We start from the raw sequence: 15,594 nt of genomic DNA, 5'->3' as shown, positions 1-15,594 counted from the left end.
CACCACCACCACTTCCACCTCCACCGACACTTCCACTCTACCACCACCACCACCACCACCACCATTGCCACATTACCAATGCTGCTACCACTCTACCACTACCACCATTTCTGTTACCACCATCACTTCATCATCACTTCATTGTCATAAAAAAAATAAATAAATAAAGAGAGAAGGAAGCACTATGGTATACACCCATCAAAAGGTGTGTATATGCACTTTATAACTAAAGAAAAAAATGATATAATTTCATACTTTTTGAGTCATAACTAAAAAAATAAAAATTATTATAATTAAACACAACATACAACATAAATGAAGAACTTATGATTCATAATTAAAATAATATTATAACTTAAAAAAATTGATTATAACTAAAGAAAAAATAACATAACTAGGAGGGCATCATATGCACCCCTTTTAAAGGTGTGTGGGGTATAATTTCCCGAAAAAAATAATAAAGGAAAAAAGAAAAAGAAAAAGAGAGATGAAGTAAATGGAGTTTTTTTTTTAATATTCTAAAAAAAAAAACAATTTAGAGAATTGATCCACTTTTTAAACTATTTGAAAAATTAACCTGCTTTTGAAATCGCATTTTGAAAATGTGATTTTGAAATTGAAATTGCATTTTCAACATGCAATTTCATCTTAAAATTGCATGTTGAACACGCAATTTCACCATGTCATCATAAATTGCATTTTTAACATGCGATTTCAAGGTGAAATTGCATGTTGAAAATGTAATTTCAAAAAATTAGTTTCCCAAATAATTTGAAAAGTGAGTTAATTCTTTAAATTTTTTTTTTTAGAATATTTTTTTAAAAAAACTCGAGAGTAAAACAAAGAAAACAAACAAACAAACAAGGCCGATGGGCCATAGGCTTTAGCCCGGCTTAGACCCTAACCAAGTCGTTTTGTGTTACAATTTTCTCTACACTTTCCCTCCTCTCTCTCTCTCTCTCTCTCTCTCGCATCTGGTCTCAGTCAGGCCCCCTCTCTGTTTCCGTTTTCTGGTCGCCACCTCCGGTATCCACTTTCAGTCGCTGTTTGTGTCTCTGGCACTGTCTCCAACTCTGTTTACGGAGCCACGACCACTGTTCTCCATAACCGACGCCAAACGCTACAACACCCATTTCTTCTATCAACGTAATTTTCTAATAATCAAAATTAACTTCACTGTCTATTCTATGTCACCTGGAGCCAAAACTATTCTTTAGCCAACAATACAATTGAGCTAAGTCTGTCCTAATTTGAAATTAATGTTCAGCATCTTTGGTTGTTGTTGTTGTGATAACATTTCATACCTCTCATAGCATCTCACACTAGACACCACCACCGTAATTTCATCTGTTTTAGCCCCATACCCAACAACCTTTTTGATTCTTATGATTAATAGCTTTTTTTATAGAACAAATAGTTCATGCTATGTTCAGTATTGAACAGCCCAAATAGGGGAAAAGTTGGTGGTTGGTTATGTACAAATTTAACTTGAAGCAATTGAATTCCTTGCGTTATGTGGGCATAGAACTGTGTCATAGCTTTCACAGCTGTCTGAATTCAGTTAGCAATGTACCTCCGATATATGAATTGAATAGAAATCTCAATGGGTTATGGAAATCGGGTCAACTCGATGAAGCCCGCCAAATGTTTGACAAAATGTATGAACGAGACGATTTTACTTGGAACACAATGATTGCTGCTTACGCACATTCAGGAAGACTTGATGAAGCTAAACAACTCTTTGATGAGACTCCAAACAAGTGTTCGATTACTTGGTCGTCTCTCATTTCTGGGTATTGTCGATATGGGTGCGAAACTGAAGCTTTCTATTTGTTTTGGCAAATGCAGTATGAGGGGCAGAAGCCAAGTCAGTTCACATTGGGCAGTCTTCTCAGGATGTGTTCTTCAAATTCCTTGCTTTCAAGAGGGGAACAAATTCATGCTCATGCCATAAAGACCCAATTTAACTCTAATGCTTTTGTTAACACTGGTCTTGTTGACATGTATGCAAAATGCAGCTGCATTGTAGAAGCCCAGTATATTTTTGAAGCAACACCTGATCGGAAAAGTCATGTTTTGTGGACTGCCATGATTACTGGGTACTCTCAAAGCAACGATGGGCTTAGAGCAATTAAGTGCTTCCGAGACATGCAAGCTGAAGGGGTAGTATCCAACCAGTATACTTTTCCAAGTGTGTTGACAGCTTGTGCTGCAGTTTCAGCTCGTCGTTTTGGGGCACAAGTGCATGGTCACATAATTCAGACTGGTTTTGAGGCCAATATGTTTGTTGAAAGTGCTTTGGTTGATATGTATGCAAAATGCGGAGACTTGAATAGTGCTAGGAGAGCGTTAGAGACTATGGAAGGTGACAATGTGGTTTCTTGGAATTCCATGGTAGTTGGGTGCGTTAGGCAGGGCTTTGAAAAGGAAGCATTGCTGTTATTCAAGAAAATGCATGCAAGAGATATGGGTATTGATGATTTCACGTACCCTTCTGTTCTAAATTCTTGTGCTTCCATAAAAGATATGAAAAATGCAAAATCCGTCCATTGTTTGATTGTCAAAACTGGGTTTGAGGATTACAAGCTTGTAAGCAATGCTCTTGTCGACGTGTATGCAAAAGGGGAAGATTTGTGTTCTGCCTTTGAAGTTTTTAACCATATGACAGACAAAGATGTAATCTCATGGACTTCCCTAGTCACTGGTTATGCATATAACGGATCCCACGAAATTGCTCTCAAGTTGTTTTGTGAAATGAGACTTGTAGGGGTTGAACCTGATCAAATTGTCATCGCCAGTGTCTTGAGTGCCTGTGCAGAATTGACAGTTCTGGAATTTGGGCAACAAGTTCATGCCAACTTTATGAAATCGGGCCTTGAGTCGACCTTATCAGTGGATAATTCCCTTGTAGCCATGTACGCAAAATGTGGTTGCATAGAAGATGCTAATGAAGTTTTCAACTTGATGAGAATTCGGGATGTTATTACTTGGACTGCTCTTATCGTCGGTTATGCTCAAAATGGTAAAGGAAAGGACTCTCTGGCACTTTACAATGAGATGATAGTAAGTGGCACGAAACCCGACTTCATTACTTTTATTGGCTTACTATTTGCTTGCAGCCATGCAGGCCTTGTAGAACAGGGGCGCGAATATTTTGAATCTATGGATAAAGTTTATGGGATAAAACCGGGTCCTGATCACTATGCATGCATAATTGATCTTCTAGGGCGCTCGGGGAAGATGAATGAGGCCAAGGAGTTACTGAATCAAATGGACGTTGAACCTGATGCTACTGTGTGGAAAGCATTGCTTAGTGCATGTAGAGTACATGGGAATTTAGAACTGGCTGAGAGGGCAGCGAAGGCCCTCTTTGAATTGGAGCCCCAAAACGCTGTGCCTTACGTTTTGTTATCTAATATCTATTCTGCAGCTGGTTTTTGGGACGATGCTGCGAGATTAAGAAGATTGATGAAATCGAGGGGGGTCTGTAAGGAGCCCGGACGTAGTTGGATTGAGATGAACAGCACGGTTCACACGTTTATGTCTGAAGATCGAAGTCATCCAAAGACAGAGCAGATTTATTTGAAGATCGATGAGATTATGATAATGATTAAGGAGGCCGGGTATGTACCCGACATGAATTTTGCACTTCATGATGTAGATGAAGAGGGTAAGGAACTTGGTCTTTCTTATCACAGTGAGAAGTTGGCTGTTGCTTTCGGGCTTCTCTTTGTGCCACAGGGGGCACCCATTAGGATTTATAAGAACCTTCGTGTCTGTGGGGATTGCCATACCGCTATGAAGTTTATTTCAAGGGTTTTTCAGCGTCATATTATTTTAAGGGATTCAAATTGTTTTCACCATTTCAGAGAAGGAATGTGTTCTTGTGGGGATTATTGGTAGAAAGTCTATCTTCTGACTTGTTTTTCCTCTCTAGCTTCCATTCTGGAGACAAGTTTGTGACTTCAACTGCGACAATGCTTAAAGGTTTAAACTTTCTCAACCCTTCTTCTTTCCCTTTGCCTGTAATGTTTTAGTGTATATGAAGATGTTGTGTTCACTCTCATTGAAAACTAGATGTTACAATGCAGATCAAAAACCAAGGGGCTGGTAAGCTTTAAGTCTGGTGTAGCTAAGAGAATGGATGATACACCACAACTTCAGGTGAAGGTAATTTCATCGTCTTCGTTATCTCTCATGTTGGAAGAAAACTTGGAAGTTAAGTATTGGATCCGAGCCAGTAGTGGAGTGGTGGCAAAAGAGGCCTAATATATAGGTATACTAGATTAGTAACCGGTCTGGAGTATTTGAATCTCCCAACTACCAAACCCCCTGCACAATTCACTTGTAAAATTACAGATGGGACTCAAGAGTATCAGTCAATTTCAGAATTATTTATGAACTCTGCTTTTTCACTCTTATTATATAGATTGGAGTTTCTCTTTTTCTAATTTCTTTTAGGGATACGATTTAGGAAATTTTTGAATTGGATTGTCCAAATTACTCTTTAGCAATTCTTTCATGGATTTCATTTTGATATCAACTACTATACAAAATTCATGATTCGGTTATTTATTACTCTGAACAAAAATGCATAATTTGGCTTATACCTTGGTTAGGTACTTGATAGGATTTTCGTTCGGTAATTCATATTCAAACCATGAATTATAAAAATAAATATATGCTTAGAATATTAATCATTGTATGGTGCTACATCAATCTGAAGTGTTAGATCATATTCATTAGATAAACAACTAACACAATTATACTCGGATTGGACAAAATCTGACTGAGTTGCAACCCTAAATTTAACTTTTCTATACTCCTAATCTATAACAATATATTACAGTATAGCCAATCATAATTAACATTCTACTACAATCGCCATTTGAAAACAAATCCATTTGCAATTCAACTCTGGTCCAGCCACAGTAAGATGAAGCACACCGGAAAATGAAAAATAGCAAAGGAATAACAGGCCCGAAATTAAATGGAAACTCAAATTTCTTTGATAACACCAAAAGAGAACAGAGCATACATTGAACGGCAGCATCCTAAACCCATCTAGATCACCTTGTTTTGTTAGTAGTATCCATTCCAAGTGTGGACGCATACAAAATGCATATAACTAGGACATACAAAAAACAAAAAAATCATGACAACTCATCTATAACGGTAGATGAAAAGAACAAAAAAACCACATAGCGAAGCACATCATGATTCTGTAGCATATTTCTTTGTCAAAGTCTGCCTTGACGAGCGAACCATAACCCTGAGTCACTGGTTTCATCAGAAATATACTGTGGAAGTCCAAAGAATGGTGCCTCGTGGATTACTTGGCATAGTGCGGGTAACTAAGCATCCAAAAACTCATCTACATTGCCTACAGATACAACCGCCACTTCTTGGCACAAATTTATTTCCTCACATGCTCGGGAATAAGACGTTGATGCAATTCATGCAATGCCCCAGCCAGCTCTGTGAGAAATTTTGGCACGATCAGCAAGAGAACCATCAAAACCCCCCAGAAAAGAAAATGTAAGTTACGGTACTCAACTTGAGGCGTGAAATCGAAGAGAGGGAGTGGTCTACCATTTGGCAAGCTTGCAGTTGGTTCCCTCAAATCATCAAAGAAAGGATGTGCACTTGCCTCCAACTGAAAGTCATAGATTTTGATTAAAAGACAACTTTTGAAACCACATTTTACACTTTCTTCGACAAGTTTAGAAAATTTTATATGATTCATACAAAATAACAATATAATCTATTGATTACATAGTCAATCATAAGACAATGTTAACTTCCTTATCAATTTGGCTAATGTCTAATTAAAAATATAATATAAAAATGCTATATTAGGATATCGCAGAATGACATACTTGTGCATTTCATTTTTCTATGAAAACAAAAGAAAATACTGATTTTCTATGAAACACCTATCCATTTTCTTCTTGTTTTCGCAGTCCAACAAAACAAAAGCTAGTAGTAACATAGCTTCTCTCATTTTACTTTCCGTAAATTTCTTTTTCCATTCTTTTTTCCTTTCCCTTAACAAATTCAAGAACCAAACAGAGCACAAGTACGTACAGCATTCACAAAATCTAGAAGCAAAATAAAAGTAAAAACCATTTATCAAATAAAATATCTCCATGAGAAATTCAAGAACAAATTGAAACTGAAATTGACAATGAGCTGTTTAATAAATGTCTTGTGTGTAATGATTTTTCTATTTGATATATAACAAGCAAATATCAAATTTCTTACAGCAGTGCAGTGTAGATTTGGTGAATATTGGAGCAGCCTCGACACAAGATCCACAGCTTTGGGTGGCATTTGCTTGTGAAAAACCTAGAAAATGCAAGTTCATTAGGTTTGTGTGTCATGAAAGTAATGCACTCATTATCGATGAAAATGAATCAAAGATGCATCCTCCATGTGGAATTTCTAACAAACTTGGTGCCATGGGTGAGCTTTGATATGAGGAAATTTGAACTCCGTGTAATTTGGATTCATGCATCTAATTTCCTCTCTAGTTGGTGTCCCCAATATCTAAAGCAGAACCACTCAAGAAAAAAAAAGTTAATAAGAGAATGCGCGAAACAAATAAATCACTTGGAACCTTAATAATTTCCACAAGCTGATCAACCCCACTTTCTCCCGGAAACAGAGGCTGCACATCAAACCACATTCAATATGCATCAGGAACCAGCCCCATAACATATTCCCAAATACAAATGAAGTTCAGCAACAACAATTTTACAGTTATATATGTGTGCTTGTATAACATAGATATATCATATATATACTGCCTGGTGCCAAACCCTATTTCCTTTCCCCTTCTTGATGCTTGCAATTAGCTTCTAGTCACTTAAATGGAATTCTAAATTTAATAGTTGCATTGACCTTTCTCTTGAAAGAGTTCTATATCTGCTATTAATGTATCTTTTATGTTGTGTTTGATTTGTCTCCTGGTGTCACAAGATGGTGCATAACATTTTTGTATTCATCATATCTGGATCATGCGATGGAGAGTCCTTTTCGACTTCACCAAATTTATGTCTTCCTTTGTCATGTGGTAATTCAGTTTTTATCCACAATTATTTCCTAATCTTTATAGGAGATCCTTTCAGTTCTGGATGGAACAACTGGTTTAAATATGCTTCCACAAGCAAGGGAGTTCAATGAGGTAATTAAGGCCTTTTGATAATGATTGCTATGAAGAGTGTTTATGTTCTTGTATATCTTTATGTATCATGTGTCATCATGGTATCCGTGGGCCCAGACCCCAAGGTAACCGGATCTGAATACAGCGCGACATCTCTGAACAGAAGCACTGGAAAATCCAGCATTCTGTGCCCCCCAGGAGTCGAACTTGATTCACTGCTGTGGGAAGACAATGCCTTCACCACTGGGCCACCAATCCCGGTGGTCTGTGAAGTTATGCGCATTTAGCAACACATCACTACTGAATCAGCTATAGATTATATGAAAGATGTTTTAGAGCTCTAAAATAGCATTAATTTATTTTTTTTCTTGTTGTGTTTTGTCTTTTTCCTTTTTTTTTTTTTTCTTTTTTTTGCTAGCTCAGTTGAGCTGCGCAGCTCTAACTCTCTTATCATATCTGTCGATTATATATCTTTTTGAATGACTAAATTATTCTTTTTTAGCTGGCATTGGCAATTGTTATTAATCCCTTACACTGAAAAGAGGGATCATACAAAAACCTTTTTTTTTTTTTTTTTCCTTTTTCTCTAAGTACTGTGCTTAGCCATGGTGTTTTGAACTCATTTGAGTAGTGTAAATTTGCATACATGCAACTGCTTACTAGACTTGCCTATCGAGCAAAATAAGACATTAGAACTCGAACCGTGACTTACAGCCAAGGGTGGAATTGTGTAGGGGCCAGGAGGAGCCCTCCGATTTTTGATAATTTGTTATTAATTTTATATTTTTAGTATTTATAAAATATATAATGAGATAATTTCTTAATTTTATAAAAATTACCTTAATAACTTTCTATTTCATTAGTATTTTACAATATATAATAAAATGACCTCTAATTATTTTATATTTAAAAATAATAACATCAATTTTATCAGGCTGATTTTATTAGGATAAATTACAAATACACCCCCTGAAGTTTGCTTAAAATACAGATTGGTTCATGTGATTTGAAAAATTACAAATACCCCTTATTAGAATTTTTTATTTAATAGAATTAACTGAAAAAATAAAATTTATAATTGTTTTCTTATATAATAATAAAATTACTTAAATTATTAATTGAAACATATTTTTAATATCATTAAAAACTGTTAATTGACTTGATGATTTATTAATAAAAGGAGCAATTTGCTATGAAATTAGAAACCTCAGTGGCTAGAATGTAATTTTCAAAACCACAGAGGGCGATTCGTATTTTAATAAAATCTCAAGGGTGTATTTGTAATTTACCCATTTTATATTAACATGAGAGGTCATGTCCTTCTTGTTTTAATTTTAAAAATCAAATGGTAGTATACATTTTTATGAGTAATAATGCTAGAGAACTTAGAATTTCACTCTTAAATTTATCTACAATGACATGGCAAGAGTTGGGTCTTAATTAATTGATTTCTAAATAAATCAATTAAAATGTAACATTCCACGTCAATGTAAATTTGAGGGTTATGTCTTAATCATTACTTTTTATTTATTAGATTATGTTAATCAATAAAATAGCTTAAAAGAGTGGTTTAACTGATTTTATACTGAGATCTAATGAATAGTTCAAAATTTTTAAAAATTAAAAAACTATTTGTTAGATTTATTTAGTTTTCTTGTGAAACACTTCCTTCACAATGCTTGTATAAGAAATTATGTTTAATTAATAATGTATTGAAACTAATTCAATATTTTTTATACATATACGTAAGCCCCTCTTGAACAAAATCCCTAGTTCTACCACTGCTTACAACTCGTTTAGATTGGATGATTTATAAAGAAAAGAAAAGCATTTCTCTTGATTGATAACACTTATGGGGCATGCGGTTGTTGTTATGCCAAGGGCATCGCACTAATTGTTATGCCTCAATATGTTGGATGACTTATTATAGGCTTATTTTTATGGTTCAAACCGTTTATTTTGTAAGATTCGTTGAGTACTTCATGCATATCAAAAATTATATTGATATGATATCGGTAGTTATGTTATCGAATTGCATATTTTTTATACTATTTCTCAAAAGAAAAACGTATTGTTTAATTTTTTTATGATAAATATAATTCGATCACATGGTTATTGATATCCGATCCATATGATTTTTGACATGCATAAAGTACTTGATGAACTCTACAAAAATAAACGGTTCAAATTATAATAAATAAATAAATAAATAAAATGATCATAATAAGATGTGTAAATGTATTGAAATAATTCATATCAAATCAAATTTTTTATACATATTTAAAATCAAATTGTATAATACTTATATTTCTACCTCGCACATTATCATCTTAAGAACAAATAGAAACAAAGTGAATTTTCTACAACGATTGAAATGACAAAATTGAAAAAAAAAAAAAAAAAAATTCTAATGTGTTGATGGAAAAATAAATAAATAAATCTTTAACGTATTATCAAGCATCAATGTCTCAATTGTTCATCTTCAAATCTGTCCAGCTTGAATATGAGTGAGAATTTTTCTTGATTCAATGTTTCTAATTCATTCAAACTGAATCTTTCAACTAGAACTTGCACTCCAAATCACTCTGTTTGGTTTTTAGACTCAAATTATGTGTTTAGTTATTTTTATTTTTATTTTTATTTTTTTATCTTTAGTAATTTTTTTTTTTTTTTTTTGTAATATATGCGAATCAGTTTTTTTTTTTTTTTACTTTTTAAATTCAGTTAATTTAGGTGCACTTAAAAAGTAATTTATTTGTGAAGAAATCTAATAAAAATCACTCAAAACAAAAAACAAAGGGTAAACTACCAATAATTTTTAATAATTTGACTTAATTCCCATAAAATCTTATTGAAAATAAGTCCTAATAAAATCATTGCTAAAAATAATTTTTTGTGACGAATTTTTGCATACATCACTAAAAATTGACAATTAGTGAATTTTTTTTGTCATAGTTTTTATATATTGTCTCTAAAATTTACAATTAGTGACATTTTTCTGTGACAAATTTTTTAAACTGTCACTAAAAATTAAAAATTAGCAACCTTTTTTGTGATATTTTTTTAAATTATCGTTAAAAATTAGAATTAGTGACATTTTTTTGTGACAATTGTCAAACTATCTCTGAAAATTAACAATTAGTGATATTTTTTAATAGTATTTGATGAGAAACGTCATTAATTCTTACAAGACCTATTGAACAATAAGTCCATCTATTACGACTTACATATAAAAACAAAAAATAAGTATATTTTTGTATTTAAAATTTTTTTCTTCTAAATTTCTTCCCAAATATTTTACTTTCTAAGTATATATTTGGATTAAATGTATCTAAAAAGTTTAAAAAAAAAAATGATTAATTTTTTATTTTTATTTTTATTTTTACTCAAGATGAAAAAATACAAAAAAACCAAAAAAATCCCCAAGTGTGCAATTTTGGGGTCCTGAAATTTCATTCACTTAATTCATTGGGATAAAAAATGAAATGGTGTAAACATTCATATTTTGCTTATTTTCAAATTTCACTAGACATAATGAACTCACCCAAACAAACCATGTGGAAGCGAAGTAGTATCTAGCATCAAAAACACTAAAAAACTAAAAAAATTATATAGAGAAAATTAAAATATCAATGTATTAATGTCCTGAGCATCGATTTTCATCTACCATATAATTTCTCTATAATCATGAATGGTTGACATTCAACCAAATATGTTACCCACATACCCTCTTCATCGTGGAAGCCTCAATCAAATCTTTGGGAGTCAGCAATCCATGCTACCTTGATATATACCCTATGTACATGTATGAAATGTAATAAATTTACCTGTGAAAAAAAAAAGAGAGTCAAATTATAGTTTTAGAACCTATTAACTGTCATTGTTTCAATTCCACTTCACAACACATCATGTGTTGATCACAAATACAAATGCAGAAAAATAGACGGTATGCCCAAAAACCAAATAAAAATCTTGCATTCATAAGGAGGGTTTTCTTAATAAATTAGGAACAAAAATTATGGTGAATGTGATTAACGTGTTAAGAGGTACTTGGAAAGTAGCTAAGCATGAAAGCAAAACATATGAAGCTAAAAGAACTCACCAAAATCAAATCGGAGTCAAAATTCTCTGCAGAGTCAAGCAGCATAAATTCAGTCTCCCAAACAAGTAACCGAGACATCTGAGTCTTGATTTTTGCCAGAAGCATCAGCTTCAACCGATACATTCACTGTACAATTGGCAGAATCAGATACATTATCAAATGCATATTCAAGGCGTTTTTCTACAGATCTTATTGCAGCTGAGTTTTCAAGCTTCTGAGCCTTTGGGGGAGAGAAAAAAGGCTGCTTCGCATTTGGAAGAACTGAACCGTTGATAGTTGTATCAGCATTTTCTTCTGTTGTGCAATTGCTGCAACACGTAATGCTAGCTTGATTGGAATTTCTAAGGCCCCGTTTTCTTAGAATGGATGGCATGTTCTTAAAACTCATCGCTGCACTCCTCAATATTGATTCTGGGCTGCTATAATCAGTAGACTTATGCTTCTCATTTGTCTTCGGGGTACAAAAGGAAGTCGGAGTTAATGGTAACCGAATATAGCTATCTGTACTCAAAAATTCACCAGTCTTCACAAAAATGTTCAAATCCTCCTCCTGAAGTGGCTCATAACACAACCCACCAAGACTTTTATCAATTAATTTTGAAGGCGTTTCAGGATCACTGCTTTTCTTGTTACTTTCATAATTCGGCCTGAATGAGGGAGAATTGTGAGTCTGACTAGAAAGTCCAGAATCTCCACTACCTAAGCAATTCACAGACAACATGTTGCCATGTGTTCTTTCCGGAAACATAAGAAACTTTTTACTGGTGACAGGAAGAGCAGCTTCACAAGGAGTATAGTTATGCCCAATATGACCAGTCACATCCAAGTGAGGATTTGAACTCAAGGGGTTTTGGGTGTGCTTATATGAACTCCAGGAACTACAGGTATGCTTATATGAACTCAAGGGATTCACATGAGCATTGGGCTGGTTAGCAATTATCTGATGTGGGTTGCCTGAGTTTTTAACGTTGTTATTTCCATCTTGGCGTTGTTCGCCAATCCAGCCATGTGCCCTAAATGGAGGGGTTACTGAATATGAACCCTCTTGAGGAATTCTACAATCTCCTTGCTTGAAAGATTGTGGATGATTCCCTCTTCCTTTACCATTTCCAAGAACCAATTTTAGAGACGTGTCCACCGTTCTTTCATAGTCAATCCTCTGCTCATAAGAGAATGGTGTGCCAAGTTGCTGTTTTATGGGCTCAAACTTTGCGCTTTCTTTATCACAGTCATTGAATCCAGGATGACTCGAAACAGTGCCAGATGTTGAATACAAATTCAATTTCTTCTTCATGGAGCAGTTCCAATGATTTTTTATTGCATTTTCAGTCCTGTTAATCCCAATAAAGAAACAGACAAAATAAATTCCTCATTAGCTATACTACACACTCTATCAGCATACATGCACACAGGTTTTGATTATGTTCTCCATTAATGTAGGGGACTATATTTATGATGCAAATGAGATCTACTGCATATAACTCGTACAATGACAATATCCCATTAAAACCTTCTGTAACTTCCAAAACACAAGGAACCTAACAATCCCCCCATGAGGAACCACCCTTGGTGACTTGAACACGAGACCTAAGGCTCAGATACCAATTGTTGGTCCCAAGTTTCACCAGTTCACCCTAAAACCAATTGGTATTAGGGTAGGCTTTAGCATTGTACTTGAACTTGTGTTTGTGGCAGTCAATCCACTATACGTGGTTAGTCAGTAGAGAATGGATTGCTTGGCCCCATAATCTACACTATGCAAGAAAATATGATAGGCTCATACAGCTACCATCCATCAAGATTTTTCACATAAAAGCAATCTTTAATGAACCATTACCTTCCATGTAGAATCTTTGCTATTTCTGCCCATCTGTTCCCATATATTTTGTGGGCTCTAATAAGTTCCAATTCCTCCTTTTCAGTCCATGGACCTTTGTTTATCCCTGGATTCAAATGGTTGTACCACCTGCACAAGCAATAATTTACTTTTTAACTTTTCTTAATAAAAGAAATGTATGTCTCAAAACACTATGAACTAGAGCTAAACTAGTGACTTTGAATTACCAGAGAGGACTAAGCAGTATTCAAAAGTAAAATGTGTCCAATATTCTTGTGTTTGGATTTTGGATTTGTGAAGAGAGAAGAAACGGGAAATGAAAAGGGAATGAAGTAGAAGCCAAATTTGTTTCACTTTTCCTGTTCCTTTTTATCCTTCCACGAATTCAAAATCCAACACAGCCTCAACATTACGTTCTGGGGATTCAATGCACCAGCTGTTGCTAACTACCTTTCTCGGCATTGCTTGCCTATGCGGCCTGGCAGATATTTTGCTATCTCAGACCACTTTGTATTCCCTTGTTTCCCAACCTGCTCAATGATAATTCCATCTTCCTGGCGAAGCCAACAAGAAAGACATAACAACAGTCATGAACCATATAAATACAGATTCTGATTCTCATCAGAATACAGACAATTAACAACAATTGATTTGCACCTCTTTGGTCCAAGGTCCTTTAACAAGATCAGGATGAAGAACTTTCTGCCAGCGGTGAAGACACTGAACATCTGTTCGATTAGGTATGCTTTCGGCTGTGGAAGATCACAGGTTGTTAATCCATCAAGTCAACATTTAAGAAATTGAGAGAGAGAGAGAGAGTAACATAATTTGACAGTAAATTTTCTTCAAAAAACTTAACTAGCATCAGAACCGCTCCCAAAAGTTTCAAAACCCCCTCTTAATATAGTAGCATTAGTTAAGAATATTTCCAATTAATATAGGGTTGCCCTCTAAGATTTTTATTTTTATTTTGAAAAAATTTAATACCCACCCCCTACTGTTGGCCTTAGTGTATTTGGCCCAATGTCCTAGAACACAACAGGTCACCATTTTAGGGACTTTTCAGGAATGCATAAAAAAAATTTAGTATGGAGCTCTGGTGATTTTGCTTTGAACAGTGAACCCGGTTTGCTTCTCAGAACACTTTTTGAAATCAAGAATAACATCTGGTTCTAGTTTTATGACCAACAAAATGGATGTACTAAGAAAAAAAAACACTATTGCATTTTCCATGAGCAAAAGGCTGAAAACAAGTAAAACAACATCACACTCACCAATCATTTTCCAGGTTCTTCCTTTGAACTTTTGGACTGAAAGGGCCAAAATTTTATCCTGTAAATCGGAGAGAAAACAGAGACATACTCAATCATTGGCCATACATACAAGCACAAGCACAAATGCTTACAGGACAGTAAGAAATGGGGAAAATATTTACCAAAAGTAGGGGGTTTTGCAACTTCTGCTGTGGTTTTGTTGTACAGAAAAAGTTGTGCCCCCATGTATTTGTAATTATTTCTGATCTTTTACACTGAATTGTAATTTTCCCTTTTCTTTTCCTTTAATTGTGATCTTCCCATAAAAAAAGAAACAATATATATATATATATATATATATATATATATATATATAAAGGAGGCTAGAATAAACAATAAAATAACGATTAACAACCCACCTCTTCCTCTGTCCAGCGTCCCATTGAAGATCGTCTTGTTGGACCAGTTATCCTCCTGTAAATATGGTACAAAATTATCACTCTGGATATCCATTAATACAAACTACAAGAATTTAATACGTTATATTTAATTTAAATAATGAATCCAAAAAGGGAAGAAAAAAAAAAGTAAAAAAGGAGTTTATTTTACTTTGTTCCACTTTTCAACTGAGTATAAGCTATTTTTTTATAGATTAAATAAAATTTATTCCTTCTTCCTTTTGTCATCAAAGAAAATAAGCTAGAATTTCCTTGTTCAAAATATTAAATTGCTTTGGAACCAATAGGCTAATGCAGCTTTTTAACGTTCTATTTTCTTTGGCCAATTTTCTAGGCAATTTAGAAATAAAGTAAACGCAGACAACATAAACAAAAATGTTGCGTTTTCTTTTCCTGAATTTTCCCACTAGCCAAACAGACAATATTAAAGAAAATGAAGGCAGAAAACACAAACCCTTGAAGGGAAACTGGCTTGAGATCAGCACTATCACTATTCACATCAAACTTCAAAGCTCCACCATCCTTTTCTGCTTCGGCATCAGACCCCTTAACTTCTTCCATAACTATCTCTCTCTAAATCAGCTTTTTATATGAAAAGAAAGCCCAAATGAATTGACATTCAATGAAGCATTGAGTAGAAGAACCAAACCCTAGTTCAAATCTCGACTATAAACCCACCGAAAGAATTTAAAATTTTGAATCAAACTAGTTCATTACGCAACGGTAAAGCCCAAAACGTAGTTCAAAAGGCAAGATCAAAGTAGAATAGAATGAAACAA

At 34.3% G+C, this 15,594-nt stretch overlaps 3 protein-coding genes across 3 annotated transcripts; 1 reads left to right on the top strand and 2 right to left on the bottom strand.

Annotated features, from left to right (window-relative positions):
* Positions 1 to 911: 911 nt before the first annotated feature.
* LOC114295686 (Tetratricopeptide repeat (TPR)-like superfamily protein) lies at positions 912 to 4,451 on the top strand. Its single transcript, XM_028239984.2, has 2 exons — positions 912 to 3,987; positions 4,092 to 4,451. The coding sequence occupies exon 1, from the start codon at positions 1,474 to 1,476 to the stop codon at positions 3,901 to 3,903; it is 2,430 nt and encodes an 809-aa protein (XP_028095785.2). The 5' UTR covers positions 912 to 1,473; the 3' UTR covers positions 3,904 to 3,987; positions 4,092 to 4,451.
* Positions 4,452 to 5,416: 965 nt separating this feature from the next.
* On the bottom strand, positions 5,417 to 7,448 carry LOC114295701 (shaggy-related protein kinase theta-like). Its single transcript, XM_028240009.2, has 5 exons — positions 7,296 to 7,448; positions 6,620 to 6,670; positions 6,454 to 6,549; positions 6,265 to 6,348; positions 5,417 to 5,656 (listed from the first exon to the last, which is right to left on the bottom strand). Exons 1-5 carry the CDS (start codon positions 7,446 to 7,448, stop codon positions 5,417 to 5,419), a joined length of 624 nt encoding a protein of 207 aa, XP_028095810.2.
* Positions 7,449 to 11,237: 3,789 nt separating this feature from the next.
* Positions 11,238 to 14,431, bottom strand: LOC114295712 (uncharacterized). The gene is made up of 5 exons (XM_028240019.2): positions 14,379 to 14,431; positions 13,762 to 13,856; positions 13,555 to 13,658; positions 13,105 to 13,233; positions 11,238 to 12,598 (listed from the first exon to the last, which is right to left on the bottom strand). Exons 1-5 carry the CDS (start codon positions 14,383 to 14,385, stop codon positions 11,317 to 11,319), a joined length of 1,617 nt encoding a protein of 538 aa, XP_028095820.2. The 5' UTR covers positions 14,386 to 14,431; the 3' UTR covers positions 11,238 to 11,316.
* Between the last annotated feature and the right edge of the window lie 1,163 nt (positions 14,432 to 15,594).

The sequence above is a fragment of the Camellia sinensis genome, chromosome 5 (genome assembly GCF_055761805.1).
Source record: "Camellia sinensis isolate YWXY chromosome 5, ASM5576180v1, whole genome shotgun sequence".
Classification (NCBI taxonomy): Eukaryota; Viridiplantae; Streptophyta; class Magnoliopsida; order Ericales; family Theaceae; genus Camellia; species Camellia sinensis.
This window is presented reverse-complemented; position numbering and strand designations above follow the sequence as displayed.